Raw genomic sequence first — 20,524 nt, forward strand, 5'->3', positions numbered from 1 at the left:
CACAAGGAAGCAGAATCCAGGAGGGGCTGTTTGGTGATGCATCAGGCAGGGAGGCGCCATGGGGAGTGGGGACAGAGAGGCCCCAGGAACTGGCAGGGAGCCCTCCACACCCACACTGCCTTTTCTTGTCCAGCTCCAAGCACCAGAACCTGCCTGGGGGTGGGGGCCGGTGCCCCACCTCCAACACTCTCAGTAGACACACCAGGGGATATCAGACTTCCAGGCAGGTCAGCCAGAGGGCTTTGTGCAGGGGCTGGGTGTTTCTGCATCACTGCAGATACGGGAAGGGGCAGGGCCCTGGTTGTCCGGATGTGTGTGAGCACACGTGGACCCAGGCGGATCCCAGAGAACCAGGAGGATGCCTTTGTCACACTCTCTCCCTAGCTTTAATCAATCTTTCTCTCCCCACCCAGCCAGGTTTGAGTCAGTGCCCTAACCCCTGAGCCAGTCCCCTCCCCCCACCACCACTCAGGACTGTCTAGGTCAGGACAGGGTGTGTACATGGTATGTGTGGGGGGACACCATGGGAGCAGACACTCAGCTCAGGACCTCAAGGAGCTGAGGCCAGGCCGCTGCCCAACCATTCCTTACCGATACAGAAGCAAGAACATGAGTCTAGAATCCTAGACCAAGGGTAGAGACAACTTTGGTTTCAGTGCTGAAGCGCTCTGGCCAAGAACCATGGGCAAGTCTCAACAGCAGTTTCCTCATCAGAACACTGGGCCTAATAATCTCTTCCCTGAGACTCTGTGAGGATCAAATGGTATCAAGTATTCTCAAAGGTACTTCAACCGTAGAATGCTACTCATGGGGACCGATACTGTGGTTCAGGCAGGGCGGAGCAAGAGCATCCTGGCCCACTTCTGGGAACATGGAGCCCCTGAGCCTCCCCAGCTATGGTGAATGGGGGCCAGGGCAGAGGGAACATCTGGACGGTGCAGGGGTCATGGGAAAAACTTTTATGATGCTTCTAGCTGGAGAAACTCACAGCTGCTCTGTTCAGGCTCTGCTCAGCCAGAAGCAGAACCTGATCCCAAGCCCTGTTCCTGCTTGGAATCTAGACCCAGTCCCAGCCCCAACCCCAAACCAGAAGGTAAACACAAGCTCAGCCCTCACCCTGAATTCTGCCCCAGACACTGAGGCCTTGGTTCTCCCTGAGAGGAAACAACAGGATGGCGCAGAAAGAATGAGCTGACAACACCCCATGTCTCTTCCCTTTCTTTTCCAAAAATAAATGGCTGTAGTGATGAAGGTAGTGGTGTAGTGGTAGCAGTGACAACAGGTTGGTAGCCTGAGAGGGCCTCTCCATTCTTTATTCAGTCCCAATAAGTTAAAGGGCAAGGGTAGGGGGCAGGGCCTCTTAGGTGAGGATGCTGCCAACTGAAGGCAGCAGTTCAGCCAGGTGCTCCAAGATGCCCATCGCTTGGCACAGCGGGTTACCCTGCAGGTTGAGGAGGACCAGCCTGGGGCAGGAGGCAAGAGGCTGGAGCGCTGCAGGTTGCTGGAGGCCTTGTGCAGGAGAGTCAAGGAAAGCTTGGCAGGTTCCTCCCAATTCATTTGCTCCTGTGTACCCTCAAGAGCTGGGGACTGTTGCCTGGAAGTCTGTTTGATGGGCATCTCATGTGCTCCCTGGAGGGAGTCAGGCTCTAGGCAGGGACTGCAAACATCTGCCCACAGGGTCAGCCAAGAAACAATGAGCGGCAACACCCCAAGCAGACTGGTGTAGTATCAGGGGAGTGGTGGAGGGACCAGCCTGGTCCAAAGAGACATTTACTATTCAGCAACGACCAAGGGCTGCTGAGGGAAAATACCAGTGTAAGGTTGCTCTAACTTCCAATTTTTAAGAGGGGAATCAGAACTCTAGATGGTTTTTAAAGTATGAAACTTCCTGATTTTCAAAAAGCTACATGGAGCTGAAGAACAGCTGCAGGCTGCCCATTTGTGAACTCTGATGTAAGAAAGTCACTTACACTCTGCCAAACTCCACCAGTGCAAGTCAGTGATAGCCCAACAGCCCCAGGCTCTCCCCCTTCAACTCACACTACAGAGCCCCTGTCTCCTGCCCTGCCAGAGGGTGGCACATACCCTGCCTGCTGTCTGTCCCTCCCCAGGGTGGCACCTCACCTTACCCACTGTCTGAAAGGCACCCAGAAAGAAGGATACGGTTGTTGCACAGTAGCAGCTCCTGCAGCCGGGGTAGGTTGGTGACGCCATCCAGGGACTCTATGGCATTATCACTGGCCTGCAGCACCTGGGGGCAGGGAGGGCAGGGAGGCAGGACAGGCGCTGTTAGCCGGGGATGGTTCAGCAACTGAGGAGCTCAGGCTGACAGGCCCACAGCGCACACAGGGGCTCACGGGTCAGGCTGCGTGATGGAGGTGGAAGGCACGCAGTTACCTGTTCGAGGTGGAAGGTCCTGCACATCTCTTTGTGGGATGGGCAGACTTCTGAGGTAGAGGAAGAGGAAAAGAACCGCCCATGACAGGGATGGAGACACGGGTACTTTACCTCAAGGCAGCGCAGGGCAGCCAGTGCAGGTGGCAGGGTTCGGAGACGATTGTGTGACAGGTCAAGATGGGTGACCAAGAGCAGCTGTTCCAGATGGCAGAGCACTGTCAGATCCTGGGGGGTAAAGGGAGGAAGGAGGTGATGGGCTTCCCAGGAGACCTGGGAGAGGGTCCTCAGCCAGCGTTTATTAGGCACATGCCCTCTGTGCCCCACAGGCCCTTGGGGACCCCAGCCAAGGAGAGGATGGGAGCACATGGAAAGCTGACCTTACAGTCCACAGCAGTACATGACATGGGACAGTGAGTGCTGTGAGTAGGGTAACCAGTGGGGTGGGTGAGGAGGAGGAGGCCTGGAGTTCGGAGGTACAGGGGCCAGTGGAGGGTGCTGGGTAAACAAAGACTGGTCCCCCATGGGGACTGGTCCTGATGAGGCAGAGATGAGTTTGGCAGGAATGGAGGTGGGCTGTGGTGATGTGATAAAACTAATGTGTTGGGAAGGTGGACTAGGAAAAGTGGAGCCTGGACAACTTCTCAGGAATCTCTGGAAAGTATCTGACCTTCAGGTATCGGGGGTTGCTCCAGGGTGAGATGGGCTGGAATGTGTGGGAGGAGTGGGCTAGGGGTCATTCTGAAGGAAGATGAAGCTGTGACCAGCCTGGGGAAGAAGCAACACAAGGAGGTCCTGGTGACTCGGGATTTGAAAGTGAGTGACAAGAAGAAGAATTGGCTGAGTGACAGAAAGGCCTGGAAGAGGAGAAAGCTGGGAGGGAGGGATGAACTCTATCTTGATTGGGAGGAAGTCCACGAAAGCACCTGAGACTGGGGGCAAAGTCAGGGACGCGGGGAGGCCAGCAGGATGAGGGCCAGGGGAAGGCGTGCGTGGTAGCTCATACCTTGTGAGCCAGGTGCAGCACACGCACCTCAGCATACTCCATCTTGAGCACGCTATTCTCCAGCAAGAACTTGCTGCGCAGGTCATCCAGATATGCTGCCCGCATGGGGTCCACGGCCTGGAGTGGATGGGGTGGGCAGGGTACACATGTCAGCCGCCTGCCTCCTGCCTGCTGGGCCTCCCCCTGGCCTGTTCTGCGGGCACAACTTGCCTTGAGGGTCTGGAAGTACTGCAGGGTCTCCTTCTCATACAGCAAGGGGTCCAGTGCCCGCATCAGCAGGATGATGGTAAGCAGGCACCCTGAGGAGAGGGCGGGGAAAAGGAGGATTTCTCCTGGATCCTCCTCTGCTTCTACCCTCCTGAGGCCCTCCTGCTGTCCTCTCAGGGCCACACTGGAAAGGGGCGCCCTCAGCGGGCTGTGGGAGCAGACTCTCACAGAATGGGGCCTCACATTTATTCTCAGGCTCCAGCTCCTGCAGCTCCTTACAGGATTCCAGCTCAGACTGCAGCACTGTGGACTTCTCCACTGACAGCTCACACCTGAGGGTGGGCAGGGTGGGGAGGTGTTGAGGCCCGCAGCCCTGAAGCACTGGTCAACATCCCCAGTATCTAGACTGAAACAGCTCCTTGAGGCCCCAACCTCCTGCCCTGGCTGCCTAATGCCCAGAGTCCAGAGCCCCTCTCCTTGTTTTGTGCTTCCCTATCACCACCTGAATAGCTGCTCGTCCGTGGTGGAGTCCCGGCACCAGCCCTCCTGGCGGCCTGGGGAAAGAGTAGGTGGTTGAAGGGTGCACCCTGGAGAGGAAAAGAGTGATGGGGACTGCTGCAAGGGGTGGAGGCTGCAGGTTCCATCACCTTTTAAAAGCACGCATTCTTTCTGGACATCACCTGCTGTCCAAATGACGCGAAATGTATGTTGGGGCAATTGGTCGTTGAGGGAGGCAGGAGGCAGGTCACAGAGCTGGGAGTACTGGGTCAAGGAAATGCCCCGGCCTAACTCCTTTTTTGACTGTCCCACCCAGCCCTGCCCCAGACCCCACTTCTGCTCCACCAATCCTGGGATACCCAGACATGGCTGGGCCGGTTCCTGCCATCTGGGGTCCTCCACTCTACAATCAGGGGAGAATCATCAACCATGAGCAGCAAGATCTCCGTCCTGGAGCCCACCTGGCACAAAGCACAAAGACAGACTTCAGCCCCATCAGCACCAGGCCCACAATCCCACAGTGCTCTTGACAAAAGCTGTAGGACTTACTAGGAGGGGCCGAGAGAAGGAGATGGTCAGACAGGCCTCGTCCCGGCTCACATGCAGGCAGCGCAGTGCATCCTGGGGGTCAGCTGCAGGGAGACACAGTGTCAGATTTCCTTAAACCCTCTCCCATTCCTACTAAGCCCTAAACACCCAGCCCCTTTCCTCAATGCTTACCTCGGCCTAGGAGCCAACGGTGATAAAACCAGGCACTCTGGTCATTGGGGTCAGTGAAGAAGGCATTCTGCACCAACTCCAGCTCTGTAGGTTTCCGGGAGGCATGGTGCTGTGGTCAGGACACTGGTGGGCTCCTGGCCACTCCAACACCCTACCCTCTCCTTGGAGTACTTCCAGCCCCCAGTGTCACTTATATGCTGTCCTTGCACAGGGGCTATGTATGTCAGTTTTATCTTCCCCATCAGACACTTGAGCTCCCTGCAGTCAGGGACTGATTCTTAGGCACCCCTGGAGCCAGGCATGAAGTAGGTGCTCAATAAACCTGAGACAGGTTCAGGAACAGGGTCAGGCATGGGGACTGGAAGGGTGGCACTGCAGAGTCCTCCCTTCTGTAGGAAGGAGGACCCCTCACCCTGCTTACCTTTGAGCAGCACATCCTCAGGGAGGCGCCCCTGTGGTCCAGAATCCGGCTGGGGGTGCAGCTGGGGCAAGAGACAGGAGCGGTAATGCCAGGACGAGTAGTTGGAGAAGTTTCGGGTGATGAGGCTGTCAGTGAAGGCTAGCTCTTCTGCAGGGGGCACGGCTGCCTGTGTGGCCACAAACCGCCGATAGTCCCAGCAGTGAACTGGAGGGGAGAGGTGACAGCATATCTTAGAGGCAAGGCAAGAGGAGCTACCTGGCTGGGACCCCTAGAGTCCCCTCAGAGAACTCCTAGAAACACTTCAGTGCACTCCACGGAGGAGGCATTTGACTCCAACATCCCTTTCAGCACCAGCTCAGTGGACCCATCCTGGATATCCCTCCCCATTCTGGGCCTTACTGAGGCCCCAGTACCAGAATGTGGGCAGGTGAGGGCTGTGGGGACAGAATCTGCAGGCACGTACAGTTCCGCTCATCCACCTCCAGGAAGCGGGCACAGAGCTCCAGCTCTCGGGCCCAGTTGGGTTCAGGCAGGCGGCCTAGCAGCCAGCATCGGTGGTGCCAGGTGCCATAAGACTTGGGGTTCACCCGCAAGCAGCTCTCCAGGAAGCCCAGTTCTGCCTTCACCAGAGCAGCCAACTCTTCAGGAGACCTGTACCCCGAAGGGAAGGGGGGTCAGGGCTCTCCTACACTCAACCTCAGCTCATCCCTCACTTTCTGCACCCAGCCCCCTACTGTCCTCCATCTATGCCACTGGCTGCCCCATTCCTCCTCCACCCCTGGACCCACGCAGTGTAGGCGCAGGGCCAGGGCAGTCTTCTGAGATCCTGAATCCCTACGCACTTCTGAGTCTCCAGCTGCTGCAGCACCTCTCGTCGGCAGTTCCAGAGGGTGGCAAAATCAGGGTTGGCTCCCAGAATCTGACTTGTCAGTTCCAGCACTGACTCATCCAGCTCACCAGCCTGGCGCTGAGAAGATAGGTGGCAGGGTCAGAGATCATATCACTTTCCCACCACAGGACTAAATAACGTAAACTCAAAACCACCCAATATTCTGTGAATCCCACATTATACAACAGATACTATGAACCATGCTTTATGGCCTTACAGGTATTCTCTCATTTAATCTTCACAACGGCCTTATGCAGTAGGTGCAATTATTAGTCCCATTTTACAGATGTGCAAACTGAGGCCCAAAGAGATCCAGCAACTTGTCCAAAGTCATACAGTTATAAGTGAGAGAACCCAGAACTGGATCTAGGCAGTCTGACTTTAGGGACCAGCTCTTGGCCTCCATACTATACTAAGAGAGCTACTTGGGGTCGGGGCTACCTCTGAGGGCCCCACCTTCTGGAAGACGGCCTGGGTGGCTGACTGGTATAGCTTCAGCTTCTGCTCTCGTTCTAGCCTTTTGGCCTCCGCCTGCTCTTCTGACGTCTTCACCTTCAGGCGTCCGTGCTATAAGGATGAACGGGTTGGAAGAGTGCAGGTTGCCTTGCAGGAGCCGACCTGCAAAAGCCCCACACTGTGAAGCCCTAGGTTCATACGGGGCAACCAAGTGCACGACCACTGCGGGTGAGGGCGCGGGCGTGCGGAGATGAAGGGCTGGGCTCAGGGTTCTCACCATGGTGCCGGCTCAGGGTTCAAGACAGGGGAAGGGTCCAGTGGTAGCCCTCGAAGTCTGAGGAGAGAGGTGTCAATCACGTAGCCCCGCCCCCTACTAGCACCGCCCACAGCGGTTTCCCGGAAGCAGCAAGCGTGCCTGGGCAGAGACCCCTAGGGTGTAAAGAGGTCCTGGGACAGGCTTTGCACATTCAGCAAGAGGCGAACACCCGTACTAGAACTTCCATCCGTATGGCCCTTCCTACAGCCCGATTCGCCCGGGCCAGAGCCCGAGCCGGGGCACCTGGGCGTTAGGGACCACTCTGCGCACCAAAGGTTGCCGCTCCCCGCCCGTCCCACGGCTCCCGGGCACCCCCGCCCCCCGCGGGCGGACCCACCTGCGCTGGGAGGAGGCGCGGGGGATGCGGAGCTGCGGCGCCCGCCACAGAGCCCAGGCGCTGGCTAGAGCGGCGCCACGTCCTGGCTCACCGAAACGCAGCGCCCTCTGCAGGCTTGGGGAGGGACTTGCGACGGAGGAGGCCGGCTCGGAGGCGCGTGCGCGGGGGCTATGCGCTCGCTGTCTGGAAACGCCTCGTACCTGTTAGCCACCTAGTGTGTACGAGTGCGCACGCGCGACTGTACCGTGCGTGTGAAATAGTGGGGAGGACCATGCCAGTTGGCAACTCAAAATGTAGTGTAGTTAGTGGAAGAGGTTTCTCCAACAGCCAGAAACCCGCACCTTCACTACTCCACTGACCTCACCCTGGCCACACCGACACCCTTCTATATGTCAAATCTAACAGGTGGAGTTGCCTGTCATTTTCTCTAACCTCTGAAGCATTTGACCCACTTCTTTATACTTGACACCCCCATCCTGGCTTCTCCTCCTGCATCTCTGCCTCTCTCTTCTCATCTGTTCACCTCCACCCCTAAATGTTGGTGATCTCCAAAGGGTCCTTTCCTCACTGCTTTTTCACTTCACACACTGTTCCTGGGAGAATGTTTAAGCGTTCAACTGCTTCGAGTTGGAGCTCCTCAGAGCTGTTTTGGCCCACAAATCTGGCATTACACTTTCCCTGGGTGAGTTCATTCACACTCATTGTTTTAATTACTACCTGTAAATTGATGACACCCAAATTTATATCTCCAACCCAGATGTCTTGCAAGCTTAAATAACAATAAATAATATACATCACATACATATTCAAACACCTATTGGATATCACCTGGTGTCCCAGAGACACCTCAAACTCCAAAAGCCAAAAGGTATAAATTTTCTCTCATCCATCCTCTCTAAACATTGGCCTTTACGTTTTCTATTGTAGTGAGTGGCACTATTTCCTCCTCACTTCTTAAACTCGCTTAAATACTCTATTCCCACTGCCACTAGAAGTTCAAACTCCGAATTTCTTATCCAGATTGTTGAAAGTCTTTTCAATGTTCTCCACCTCATCCCTTGTTATCAGTCCATCCTCTGTGCTGCTGAATCAATTTTTCTAAAATGCAGATTTGATGTCCTATCTCTGCCTGAAAGTGCTGAGTGGCTCTTTTTCAGGATAGAATTGTAATCTCTCAGCTTAGCACATCAGACCTACTGGCATTTGGGCTCTGCCTACTCTCTGGCTGTATGTCCTGCCTGACCCTGCCAAAAACCCTTCATGACAGCCTACAGAAATACTTGAAGTTTCCTAAATGTGTTAGCCTGTTCCCTCTCCTTGACTCTCCTTTCTCTACACTCCTCCTTTGCTGCAGTAAATCCTGTTTAAGATTTAACTTTTTGAACTCCACAGAACAAAGAAAAAAAATTTAACTCAATTGGCACCTCGAGGAAGTTCTCTAAAATGCCCGTCTGATTTGATAGACCTACATATGTACTTTCAAAGACTGTGATTTTTTCCCTGTGCCTACTGTAAGGAAGGTTTTCTGGTGGAACCTTCATGAGGTTCATGGTGGCTAGTGAGGGTTCCACATGTACATGTGTGTGATGTCATTGTGAATAGTGTGTCCATGTGGCATATGTGTGTTTATAACTCACACCTGGGTAAGAAGATAGTGCTTTAAATCTTTTTTTTTTTTTTTTTTTTTTTTTTGGAGACAGGGTCTCACTCTGTTGCCCAGGCAGCAGTGCAGTGGCACAATCTCTGCTTACTACAACCTTTGCCTCCTGGGTTCAAGCAATTCTCCTGCCTCAGCCTCCCGAGTAGCTGGGACTACAGGCATGCACCACCACACCCAACTAATTTTTGTATATTTAGAAGAGACGAGGTTTCACCACGTTGGCCAGGCTGGTCTCAAACTCCTGACCTCAGGTGATCTGCCCACCTTGGCCTCCCAAAGTGCTGAGATTACAGGTGTGAGCCGCCACGCCCAGCCAATGCTTTAAATCTTTATATATCCTCTTTCTCAGCCCCTGGAAATGTATGTAAAGTGTCCATTATATGCTTGTCCTTTCCTAGATCCTATAACAGATTACAGAGGAAAAGAGACATTTTTCCTATCCCTGTGTATTTGTAGTCCCAGTGAGTAAAGAGTTAAACCATTTATTGGTTCTCTTTGTGTCAGCCACTGTGATGGGAGTTTTGCATATATATGAGGGATGTGCATGCACATAGAATTACAGGTAGGAGGCAATAAGCAGAGTGATTAAGAACATGGATGCTGGAGCCAAACTGCCTGGCTACAAATCCTAGCTTTGCCACTTACTTGTCCCAGTGTGACCTGGGGCAAGTTACTCAACTTCTGTGTTGAGGTTCCTCTGTGTCTCAATTTCTTCAACAGTAACACAGGAAAAATATTATCTAGCTGCTGCAGTTGAAGTTAATCTGTTGAAGTTAAGCTGAAATAAAAGAATCTATGTAAAGTGCTTAGAACAGTGTCTGTACTAAGTAAGGGCTCAGAATAGTAATAGGAAACTGAGGCTCAGAAAGATTAAGTAACTTGTTGAGGGCCACCCATGTAATAAGTGGCCAAATGGGACCTGTGTCTAGTCTGATCCAGCCCTCCCACCTCACCACCAGCCTTTTTTTGTTGTTGGTCACCTCCTTCTCTAGCTTCCTGCTCTGCGCACACTCATAGGCACAACCAGATACTTGGGAACACAGATGCTTCCAAGTGCAGATTTGCCAGGTATAGCCTTGCATCATAGTCACTAATCACATTGTGATTAGCAATCTTGAAACTGGGAAGGGTGAGTCAAGCAGGCTTAAGAGAGGAAGTGAGTCTCATGAAAAAATCTGCATCAGAGAAGGCAGGGCCTGGGTTTTGGAAAGAGCGGGCAGGAAGGGTATTTCAGGTATGTAATATGACGTGAAGGTGGGGGAGAGAAAGCCAAACAAACTTAGCTGGCTGGCAGAGGGAGGGTGAGCCAGGTGCCTTTGGAGATAAGAGCAGTGGAACTGATGACAAGCCTCTTGCTTGAAGGCAAAAGGAGCTGTCAGGAGTTATATTTGGCCTCCTATGTGGGATAAGTGGGAACCATACAGGTGTCTGAGAGCCACAATTTTTTTTTTTTTTTTTGAGACAGAGTCTTGTTCTGTCACCCAGGCTGGAGTACAGTGGCGTGGTCTCTGCTCACTGCCAGCTCCGCCTCCCAGGTTCACATCATTCTCCTGCCTCAGCCTCCCGAGTAGCTGGGACTACAGGCGCCTGCCACCACGCCTGGCTAATTTTTTGTATTTTTAGTAGAGACAGGGTTTCACCTTGTTAGCCAGGATGGTCTCAATCTCTTGATCTGCCCGCCTCAGCCTCCCAAAGTGCTGGGATTAAAGGCATGAGCCACCACGTCCAGCCTTTTTTTTTTTTTTTTTTTTTTTGAGACAAGGTTTGCTCTTGTTGCCCAGGCTGGAATGCAATGGCACGATCTTGGCTCACTGCAACCTCTGCCTCCCGGGTTCAAGCGATTCTCCTGCCTTAGCCTCCTGAGTAGCTGAGATTACAGGCATGCGCCACCATGCCCAGCTAATTTTGTATTTTTAGTAGAGACAGGGTTTCTCCATGTTCGTCAGGCTGGTCTTGAACTCCTGAACTCAGGTGAGCTGCCTGCCTTGACCTCCCAAAGTGCTGGGATTATAGGCGTCAGCCACCGCACCCTGACAGCCACAATCTAAATGTTTGAAGAAGAGATTTTTACTGCCCTCTATGTATAGAAAGAAACAAACAATAATTGAGTATCAACATAGCTCCAGACATCTTATTTACTGCACTCACTACCTATATGAAGTAGGTATTATTATCCATATTTTACAATATGGATGATTTTACATGTAAAATAATTCATTTTACAACGAAGCAACAGGGAATACAGTGGGTTTGCAGAGGTTAGTTTCTTGTCCAGAGTTACACATCTTCAAGATTCAGAATTCAGTTGGCTCTATAGGTGGGAGTGACCATTGCCAGAGGCCTGAACTTGAGTTTCTTGAGACCTGGAACCCCGGCGTCTTTTCACCCCTGCCAATTCATTCTTTACTCCTGCTCCCAACATACATACATAGAAGCACACACACATAGTCACTTATAATGGCTCCAGGACCCTGAGCCCATCACAGACCAGAGATAATTTGGAGGGAGGAAAGGGGGCCACGAGCCCTGGGTCAGGGCCTTGGGTGAAAGCTTGGCTAGAAGCCATGGTCTGAAGGCAGGGGGAGCAAGTGTGAGACAGGTAATGGAGGTATTGCTGGGCCGTGTGCAGTGTGTGGTAGCGTGTGCCTTCATTCAGTCCCTTGATGTTCAGGATCAGTGCTGGGCCTCACAGCATGTTGGGTGCCAGGGATCCAGTAATGGACCAGAAAGACAAGTCTCTGTCTTCCAGAGCTTATGGTGGAGTGTAGCACTGTCCAATATAACTTTCTGTGACAATGAAGTGTTTGGTGTCTGTGTCATCCAGCACAGTTGACGGTAGCCCCATGTGACTACTAAGCACTTGAAATGTGCCTAGTGCAATTGAGGAACTGAATTTTTCATTTTGTTTCATTTGAATTAACTTAAAAATTTTTTTTTTTGGCCAGGGGCCAGCTGTAGTGCTATAGTCCCAGCACTTTGGGAGGCCAAGGCAGGCAGATCACTTGAGGTCAGGAGTTTGAGACCAGCCTGTCCAACATAGTGAAATGCCATCTCTACTAAAAATACAAAAATTAGCTGGGCGTGGTGGTGCGTGCCTATAGTCCCAGCTACGTGGGAGGCTGAGGCAGAAGAATCATTTGAGCCTAGGAGGCTGAGGTTGCAGTGAGCTGAGGTCGTGCCACTGCACTCTAGCCTGGCAACAGAGCAAGACTCGGTCTCAAAAAAAAAAAAAAAAAAGTAGGTGGGACTACAGGCACACACCCAGCTAATTAAAAAAAATTAGCCCATGCCTGGCAAATTAAAACAAAATTTGTTTAGAGACAGGATCTTTCTATATTGCCCAGGCTGGTCTCCAACTCTTGGCCTCCAAGCAGTCATCCTGCCTCAGCCTGCCAAAGTGCTGGGACTAGAGGCATGAGCCACCGCACCTGGCCTAATTTAAATGTAAATAACTGCACGGGGCAAGTGGCTAGTATTGGACAGAGCAGATCTCTTGGGTGAGACACGTAAGATGGAGTAGGACAGGGGCCCATGAGGGCCCACAGAAGGGACACCTTACCCAGACTCAGGTTAAGAGGAACTTGTTTTAGATCTGGTCATTGTAATTGTTTACATTTTTTTCTGTTTAACTTTTGATGCTTATTCTATTCTTCTATAAAACTTGTCACTGAGGCATAACGTGTTATACTGAAAGTGCACAAATCACAAATATGCAGCTCTGATCCTGCTATTTTAAAACTCTCCCAGACACAGGTATGGGTAAAAAGTTTAGCGGGGGGACGGAAGACACAGAATGGAAGTAAATGTGGGGAAAGAGGTTAGAAAACCCCCTCCTCAGGGATAATTTGGCAGAACCTAGAATCCACATCAATGTCCCTGTGGCTGTGGGTGGGCAGTGGGCATTGAGAATGAGGATGGAGAAGGACTATTTCTGAGGACTAATAGGCAGGATTTGGTGGCAGGCGAGACTAAGATACAGGGATGACGGGAACTTCGAGGAAGGCTTACAGTTGTAAAGCTGAGGACTTGAGAATTTGTGGTGTCCATAGAGGTCCCAGAACATGGGCGTGGGGAGGGATGGTTGCGTGAGAAGAGGAAGGGCTACTTCTCACATGTTTGATTTTGAGGTGGAGTAGTCCTGAGGCAGCAAGAAATCCTTGCCTGGAGAGAGACTGAGAGGTCAAGGCAGAAGTCAGCGTGGGTGTCAGGTGTGTGCAGGTAGTAATTACACCCAGCAGAGAATGGGTGCTCTGGGGAGAGGGGAGGTGAGGGGAACCCACAAACAAGCTTTGGTAGAGCGTGGTGAGAGCAGGGCTGAGGGTGTGAGGCGGAGAAGCCTCAGTGGAGGGCAAAACAAGAAATGGACAGCGAAGAGAGAAGAACTTCTGTGCTCTTGAAGCCATAATTAATGTGAAATTATAATGACTGAATACTTTATAGCTATGATGGCAAGAAACTGAAGCTCTGTCTGAGGCCACACAGCCAGAAGTGATAAAGCCTGGCCTCATGCTCAGGCTAATTCCAGAAGAAGCTGTCTTGCTGGCTTTCCCTCCAGCCTCACCCACCATGCTTTGCTGGAGCTGGTCAGGGCCAGAAGTGTGGGAAGAGGGTGGAAGGAGTTGTCCAGAGACCTCTGGGAAGCTGGGGTGGGGGTGCTGGATGCTGGCCTTGTAGGGAGGGGGGGCCAGCAAGGAGAGGCAACTCAGGCCAGATGGTCTGGATCTAATCTTGGGACCCAGAGGAAATCAAATATTGGGAAATCTGAGTTCCAGCACAAGTTGGGGTCAAGAAAAATGAAAGAGGAAGAGCAGTGCTAGGTGCCTGCCATGTGTCAATGACAGCAGAGTTGAAGCTTCCCCAGGGCACAAGCAGAAGTGTTCAATTCTTATCTCTTGCAACAGGGACCTTCCTCTGCCCCCAGCTTCCTGATTCTTTATAACCCTGACCATCACAGAGCAGAATGTAACAGCGAGACAGGGCTTGACGGATCCCCAGCAGCCCAGAGATACTCAGTGAAGTCACATACCCTGAGGTGGGGCCAGGTTTGGAAACCGGGTTTTCAAATGACTCTTAATGGTTTTGCATCCATCAGCTCTATCTTAGGATATGTTGAGCAACAAAATGGTGAACTGTGGGTTTGCTGGTAGGATAGTAGATATGGTTGTAACACGCAGGACACCCATCACCAAATAATATGAATTAATGTGTCTTTGTCAACCTGGAGGGAGGTCCCTAGTGGTGGCACATTTTCAGTGACATGCGGGATGAGCACAGATGCCACTCTCATAATCGAAGGTCACTTGCACATGATTGGGAGGAATACTGGATGATGACATCTGGCGAGATTGTTGGGCCAAATTTGTCACATGGTATTGAATAGGGACAGAATTACAGTTTGGTTCTTTGGTCTTCAGATAATCAGCTGCACAAGAGTAAGATATGTGAGGGGTGGAATAACAATAGTAAATGAAGACAGGAGGACTCTGAATGATAAGGGATTGGAAAGAATTGACCGTGATCTGCTTACCAAAAGCACTAACATGACTTTGGGATGCACTAAGAGAGCTTTAGTACCCAGAACAATGGGGCTCATAGGCCCCAGACTCTGTGAGAGTCAAACCCTGTTAGGAGTGTGTGGCCCATTTTGAGAGGGACAGAGACAAACTGTAGAGTCCAGAGGTAGAAATCAGGATGGTGAGAAGAGCCCATGACCAGAGGGAGGACATGAAGATACTGAACTGGGAGAGAAGATTCAAGGGGCAGATGATAATAGTCGTTCTACTCCTGGATAGAAACCGAATTGATTCTGCGTATCTTGAGAACAAAGAACAAAGACCAGAGAGTGGTTGCAGATCCTTTATGAGGAAGGACTTTCTAATAATTAAAGCTGCCCGAAGGTAGAATGGGCCTCAATGAGAGGTGGGAGGCGTTCAAGCATATGTTGGTCAACCACTTTGTCAGAATGTAGTAGTGGACATTCAGAGACCAGAGTCTCTCCACTCTGAAGTTCTGAAAGATTCTGATCCCTGGGATGGAGCAGGGGACTAGAGTAACTCAGAGCCCAAGAAGACCCTCTCCACTGCCCATTCCCCGCAACTGCCCATTCCTTGGACACTTGGTTTGAATGCTTGCATTCTTTCTCTTCTCCCTGCTCCCCAGTTCTTTCTGAGTCAGGCTGAGGAAATTCCTTGATGGCCCATGGGGATTGCCATGTGCCTGTAGCACACTTCCTGGCTGGGGAAGAAGACAGAACAGGTTAGCCAGTGAGAAGGGAGGGCAGGTCCCCAAGGCTGCCCTAAAAGACAGAAGGGCCCCAGAGGGAAAGTCCCCACAAGAGCATTCTAACTCTCCCAGGGTGTGGTGGGTGCTGACTCATGTTGGCGTCTCTTGGGGAAGAGTTGAAGGAAAAGCAACCAAGAACTGGTGCTGAAAAGCTGGAAAAACTTCTTGAGCCAGCCAGAACTGAAGCCTCTGTGACATGAGCCAGGCACTGCATGGTGACTGGTGATGATAATGACCTGTTGGCTAAAAATTGCCCAGAGCACTAGTGGAGGTGGGAATGTAGCCAAGAAACTCACTGCCTGGCAAGGCTGCTGCCCAACTGCAGGGGGCACCATCACATTCAGTTTTGGGCATATATGATGTGAGTGGTACCAGGAGGCAGAAGCCCTGACGTTCTATGTCAGATGAGAAGCAGAAGCTGTGGAACAAAGTGACACTGTGGGTCCTGGGGAAGGATGGGATGCTGTTGCTGGTAGATGAACACAGGGGACAAAGGACAACAAAGGACATACTCCTCTGGGAGAGGAAAGAGGAACTGCTCCTTTGGGGGGAGGACTCAGGCCTCACCCTTTCCCTGTCCCATTTATCTGTCCAACAAATACTGACTGAGGGCCCTCTGTGCCTGATCCATTCTAGGGTGGGGGCTATGACAGTGAGCAGAGCACAGACACAGTCCCTGCCTCACGGAGCATATAGGTTAGCCCTGGGCTGTTTAATCGAACTTTCTGGATGACAGAAATAATCACATAAGCAAATGTAGAAGTACAACTCTGTCGACTGCTCTGCCTTTATGGAGAGGCATATGGTGCTGGGCGAGCACCTGATGGGCAGCTGCCTTGTCTGGGGATGGGGGTGGGCTTCCTAGAGGAAGTGAGTGGGAGCAGTGGCTGTAGGTGAGCAGAAGGCCTGGTTTGGGGTTCAGTCAAATACCTCTTTGGTGCCTCTCAGCACCAGGTCCTGTGGTGCCTGCATTATAGCTCATCCTGTGGGTGTGGTGCCCCACTTCTCCTGCTGTGAACTACCTACCCAAAGGGACTCATTCGACTGCATTTCCTCTCACCTAGCAAGGTGCCTGCACCGTGGTGGTTGCTCAGCTAACGTTAACATAATTTAGCCAGTCAATTATCAACCAACAATTATTGAGCACCAGTACAGCTCAATATACAGCGGTAACCAAGACAGACAAGGTCCCTGTCATCATAGGGCTTACATTATAGTTGGGAAGACAGTCCCTGTAGGAGTAGATACACACCAAAGACAATTTCAGGGAATCTAAGTGCCCCTGAGGGAAATGAAACAGGGTATTGAGACTAGTTGGGAAAGAAAGAAAGAATGAATAAATGGTGAGCCATGGAGGCACCCACCCACTGGGCTGGGGTGGGAGATTAGGAGGAGGAGTTGGGGATCTTAGAACCCAGGGCAGGGAGCTTGGTCGGGGTGGCTGCACTCCAGGCTGTAGGGCCAGGCCTCACAGCACTGGAGGGAGTGGACGAGGAGTGGTTCCAAAGCTCAGAATTCAGTGTAAAGGAGAATGCCTAGAACTGCTGACAGGAGCAATACTGTGTTCCCGAGTCCCCTGTGGGCCCAATCATGACTCAGACTTGAGCTCTGTGCCTGGCAAAGAACACTGAGGGGAAAAGGGGCATGGAGGACCTGGAGTAGCCCCACAGAGGCATCCAAGGCTCCCACGGCTGGCAGCCCTGTTGGGAAATTGTCTTTTAGGACACTAAACAGGCGTTTTGAGGCGGAGGTGTGGTGTGTGGGGCCGAGGCCAAGGATCGATGGATACTAGGGATCAGTGAGTCCTCAGAGGATCAGTCCTGGAATACAGACACTCCTGTGGCTGGCCTAGTGTACCTCCTCCCGGGGAGGAATGGTGGAGCCCTCACCACTGGGTCCCACTGGGCCTGTGAGCTCAGCCACACTCTGGGTTCACACCAGGTACTGTGCAGTTCTTTGCTGAAGGTTTCAAAGTTTCTGTGCATGGGGAAGGAGACAGCAGGGGAAGGGAGGATGAAGGGTCCAAGACCTAATCCCTAACCTTGGGAAGTTAGGGATTAGGTCTTGGACCTTATCCTTATCCAGGAAATGGATGAAGACATCTATGGCTCGAACACTAGTCAAGAGCCAAGTGAATTTCATAGTAAGAGGTTCCCCAGAAGTGAGCAAAGCAAGGGCAGAAGACACCAAGAGAAACTTCTAGGAGGTTGAGATGGGCCTGGCTGAATGAATTCTGGCAGGCAAAATGGGGTTGGGGGCTGGGTGAAAGAAGAATGAGTGGTAATCCAGAGATCAGAACAGTTGGAGCAAAGGTGTGGAGGAAAGGGAGTGTGGTCAAGTTTAGGTATGAGTAAGACTCAATGTGGCCAAGAGGAACTTAGGCTGGGTGAGCTTGGGAAAGCTTTCACCATTCTGCCCAGTCCCCAACCCTTCCTCTACCCAAAGTAGAAGGCCTCCAAAGTCAAAACCAAACCAGATGCCTGGCGCAGTGGCTCACGCCTGTAATCCCAACACTTTGGGAGGCCAGGGCGGGTGGATCACTTGAGGCCGGGAGCTTGAGACCAGCCTGGGGAAACCCCGTCTCTACTAAAAATACAAAAATTAGCCAGGCATGGTGGCACACGCCTGTAATTCCAGCTACTGGGGAGGCTGAGACAGGAGAATTGCTTGAACCCAGGAGGCAGAGGTTGTAGTGAGCTGAGATAGCGCCACTGCACTCCAGCCTGGGCAACAGAGTGAGATCTGTCTCAAAAACCAAACCAAACCAAACCAAGCAAAACATAAAACAAAACAAAACAAAACCAGATACAAGGCAGCAGAAGCAGCATGATGTAGGGGAAAGAGCTCACACTTTTATACAGAGTTATGCAGATTTGATCGAATCCAGACTCGCACTGTAAAGACTTGCAATCCTGGATAAGTTACTTAGAATTTCTGAGCCTCAGTTTCCTCAGCTGTAAAAGAGTACTTACCTCATGTGGCAGATGAAAAGAGTAGGGCCTGGGTAGAGTGTTTGGACATTGCAGGTGCCCAATAAACCTGAATTCTCTCAGCCCCTACAATGACACAGGTCTCTGATGATAGGGTGTTAATGTGACAGTGAAGGGCCAAAGCCAAGGCAGTTTTTCTCCCTCTTGCATGAGGCCCTCTAGGGATGCTTAGGCTGTGTCTGTTCTGGCTTTGCTCATTTCTTCTGGAACTGCCTCTCCAATAAGGAGCTAGCCAAGACCTTCTTACTCCCCAATATGGAGCATATGTGTTGGTACTTGGTAACAGAAATTGCACAAAACCGGGCCCACTTCCTCCCTTTGCCACTTCCCAGCATTCCTCATGGGCTCCTCCATTCTCAAGGGTCTATGGAAGGGTCCTCATGTCCTCCAGATTCATCACTATCAAGCACAGGCAGCTTCCAGTTCCTCTCCACTGCTGGCATTTAAGTCCAGGCGGCTGGTGGTCCCTTGGCCTTGCTTCAAGCTGAGCCTGAGCCTGCACCTGGACTCTGGCTGAGGAAACTATTCACCCCCACAGCTGGCTCACTGCTGAGTTCCCTGGGAGGCTTGGAGCAGAGGGCACTGGGCAGCGGCATCCCACTGGCTGCTAGAGAGAGAATTGCAGAACTCTCAGCACTTGACAACTCTGTCCAAACCTCTGAACTAAGAGACTTGACCAGACTCTAGACTGGCTTTTAGCAGCACAAGGCTGTATCCCTAGGGTGACCCCAGCCCCTCTTAAAGTGTCAACTTTAGAAAGCTCAGTGCTGCCAGAAAAATTTATTATTTGTTCTAGCCAACACCTGATGATAGGCCCCTGACCTCGCTTTCTTAGGGCGTTTGGCTCAAAATGGCTTGCCGTTGTAAATATGTATCTCTTGCAACTCAGAAGCATCAGGTCTTCCTTTAAAATGTAGTCATCAAGGCCAGGCATGGTGACTCACACCTGTAATCCCAGCACTTTGGGAGGTGGAGGCAGGTGGATCACTTGAGGCCAGGAGTTCAAGACCAGCTTGGGCAATATGCCAAAACTCTGTCTCTACTAAAAATACAAAAAAACCCAAAAAACAAAAAACAAAACAAAAAAAAACTTAACCAGGTGTGGTTGCACATTCCTATAGTCCCAGCTACTCAGGGGGCTGAGGTGGGAGGATCGCTTGAGCTAGGGAGGTACAGGTTGCAGTGAGCCAAGATCGTGCCACCCACTGAACTCCAGCTCACGCGACAGAGTGAGACCCTGCCTCAAAAAATAAAGGACAGAGCCCTAACTTAGATACATGCCAGCCAGAGACAGAGAGACAGCTGGCCTCATTCCATTCACTCTGAGGCTCTGCTAACCCCCTGCTTCCTCCCTTTAAAGCTCCCAGATCACCTCTGCACAAATCAGAATGGAGCTCAGCTCTTTCCCCTACTGTCAGTAGTTACTGAATAAAGCCTGCTTTCACTGCTTTAACTAACATCTGCTATTTCTCTTTGATACCACCTGCAGAAGACCCAGCCCGCGCTCCTCCTTAGCCCCTGCTCAGTCCTGAAGCGACTCCTGCCTCTTCTGCTGCTCAACATGAGGCCCATCAGCCTGGTCAAACCAGCAGCCACAGGGCTCTGAGGAGAACCCCGAGGCCAGGGCACCCATGGGCATGTGTGTTGGGGGAACTGAGTGCAGTGTCAGGCAGGGAGTCAGGACACACTGAGGGGGCAAGGATGCCCTTGGTGGCCTGAAGGCAGGAGCTGAGACAGAGGTGAAGCTTCACAGAGAAAGGCAGGGATAAGAATGTTCTATCACCCCCAGGAAGGTGAAACCTGGATGAAACGAGAGTTGTGTCCAGCCTAGGGAGATGCCTGGCTGTGGCGATCCCTCCTGCTCCTTTGAGTCCCCACCCTGGGTCTTGCCATGGTTGCCTAATGTTTTCATGACGCCAACTGGAAGCGCTTTGAGAAATGGACCTTTGTCTCATAAGGCTTGCCTGTACCTGTCCACCCTGCCCTGCCCAGGATGGGCACACAGGAGGCTGCACAAACGCCAGCTGACCAGGAGATGGAGGGTTAAAGATGGGATTAGAGCACAGGGGCCAGTGAGGACAGGCAGGTGATGGGCTGAGGGGTCAGGAGGAGCCGTGCGAGGAGGGGAAGCCTAAGAAGGTGGAGGCAGCAGGGCCCAGGGGAGTGCACTTGGTGGAAAGGATGGGCCAAACGAGGGGAAGACCAGGGACTCGACGTGATGGGGAGGGCTGTGGCAAAGGACTTCTGAGGTCGTAGGTGGGGCTCTCCCCAGGGATAGGGAGGCCAAAAGCCTAAGGGACCAGATGCCTCAGCAGCAGTGCCAAGGCCTTTGGCGTGGGTGGTAGGAG

The 20,524-nt window shown here is 52.0% G+C and overlaps 1 protein-coding gene across 11 annotated transcripts; it reads right to left on the reverse strand.

Annotated features, from left to right (window-relative positions):
• Positions 1–1,283: 1,283 nt before the first annotated feature.
• RABGGTA (Rab geranylgeranyltransferase subunit alpha) lies at positions 1,284–7,299 on the reverse strand. Of its 11 annotated transcripts, none has more exons than XM_073997071.1 (17): positions 7,245–7,299; positions 6,869–6,925; positions 6,592–6,702; positions 6,089–6,213; positions 5,710–5,897; positions 5,247–5,450; positions 4,826–4,909; positions 4,655–4,737; positions 4,465–4,566; positions 4,255–4,360; positions 4,110–4,161; positions 3,851–3,939; positions 3,611–3,699; positions 3,428–3,517; positions 2,509–2,622; positions 2,164–2,251; positions 1,284–1,509 (listed from the first exon to the last, which is right to left on the reverse strand). In XM_073997071.1, exons 2-17 carry the CDS (start codon positions 6,869–6,871, stop codon positions 1,361–1,363), a joined length of 1,677 nt encoding a protein of 558 aa, XP_073853172.1. In that variant the 5' UTR covers positions 6,872–6,925; positions 7,245–7,299; the 3' UTR covers positions 1,284–1,360. The 11 variants fall into 11 exon arrangements, 7 of the variants coding, with proteins under 7 accessions (XP_073853172.1, XP_005561027.3, XP_045252165.2 ...); XM_005560970.4 differs by having other exon boundaries at positions 3,401–3,517; XM_045396230.2 differs by having other exon boundaries at positions 3,401–3,517; positions 6,035–6,213.
• Between the last annotated feature and the right edge of the window lie 13,225 nt (positions 7,300–20,524).

The sequence above is a fragment of the Macaca fascicularis genome, chromosome 7 (assembly GCF_037993035.2).
Source record: "Macaca fascicularis isolate 582-1 chromosome 7, T2T-MFA8v1.1".
Classification (NCBI taxonomy): Eukaryota; Metazoa; Chordata; class Mammalia; order Primates; family Cercopithecidae; genus Macaca; species Macaca fascicularis.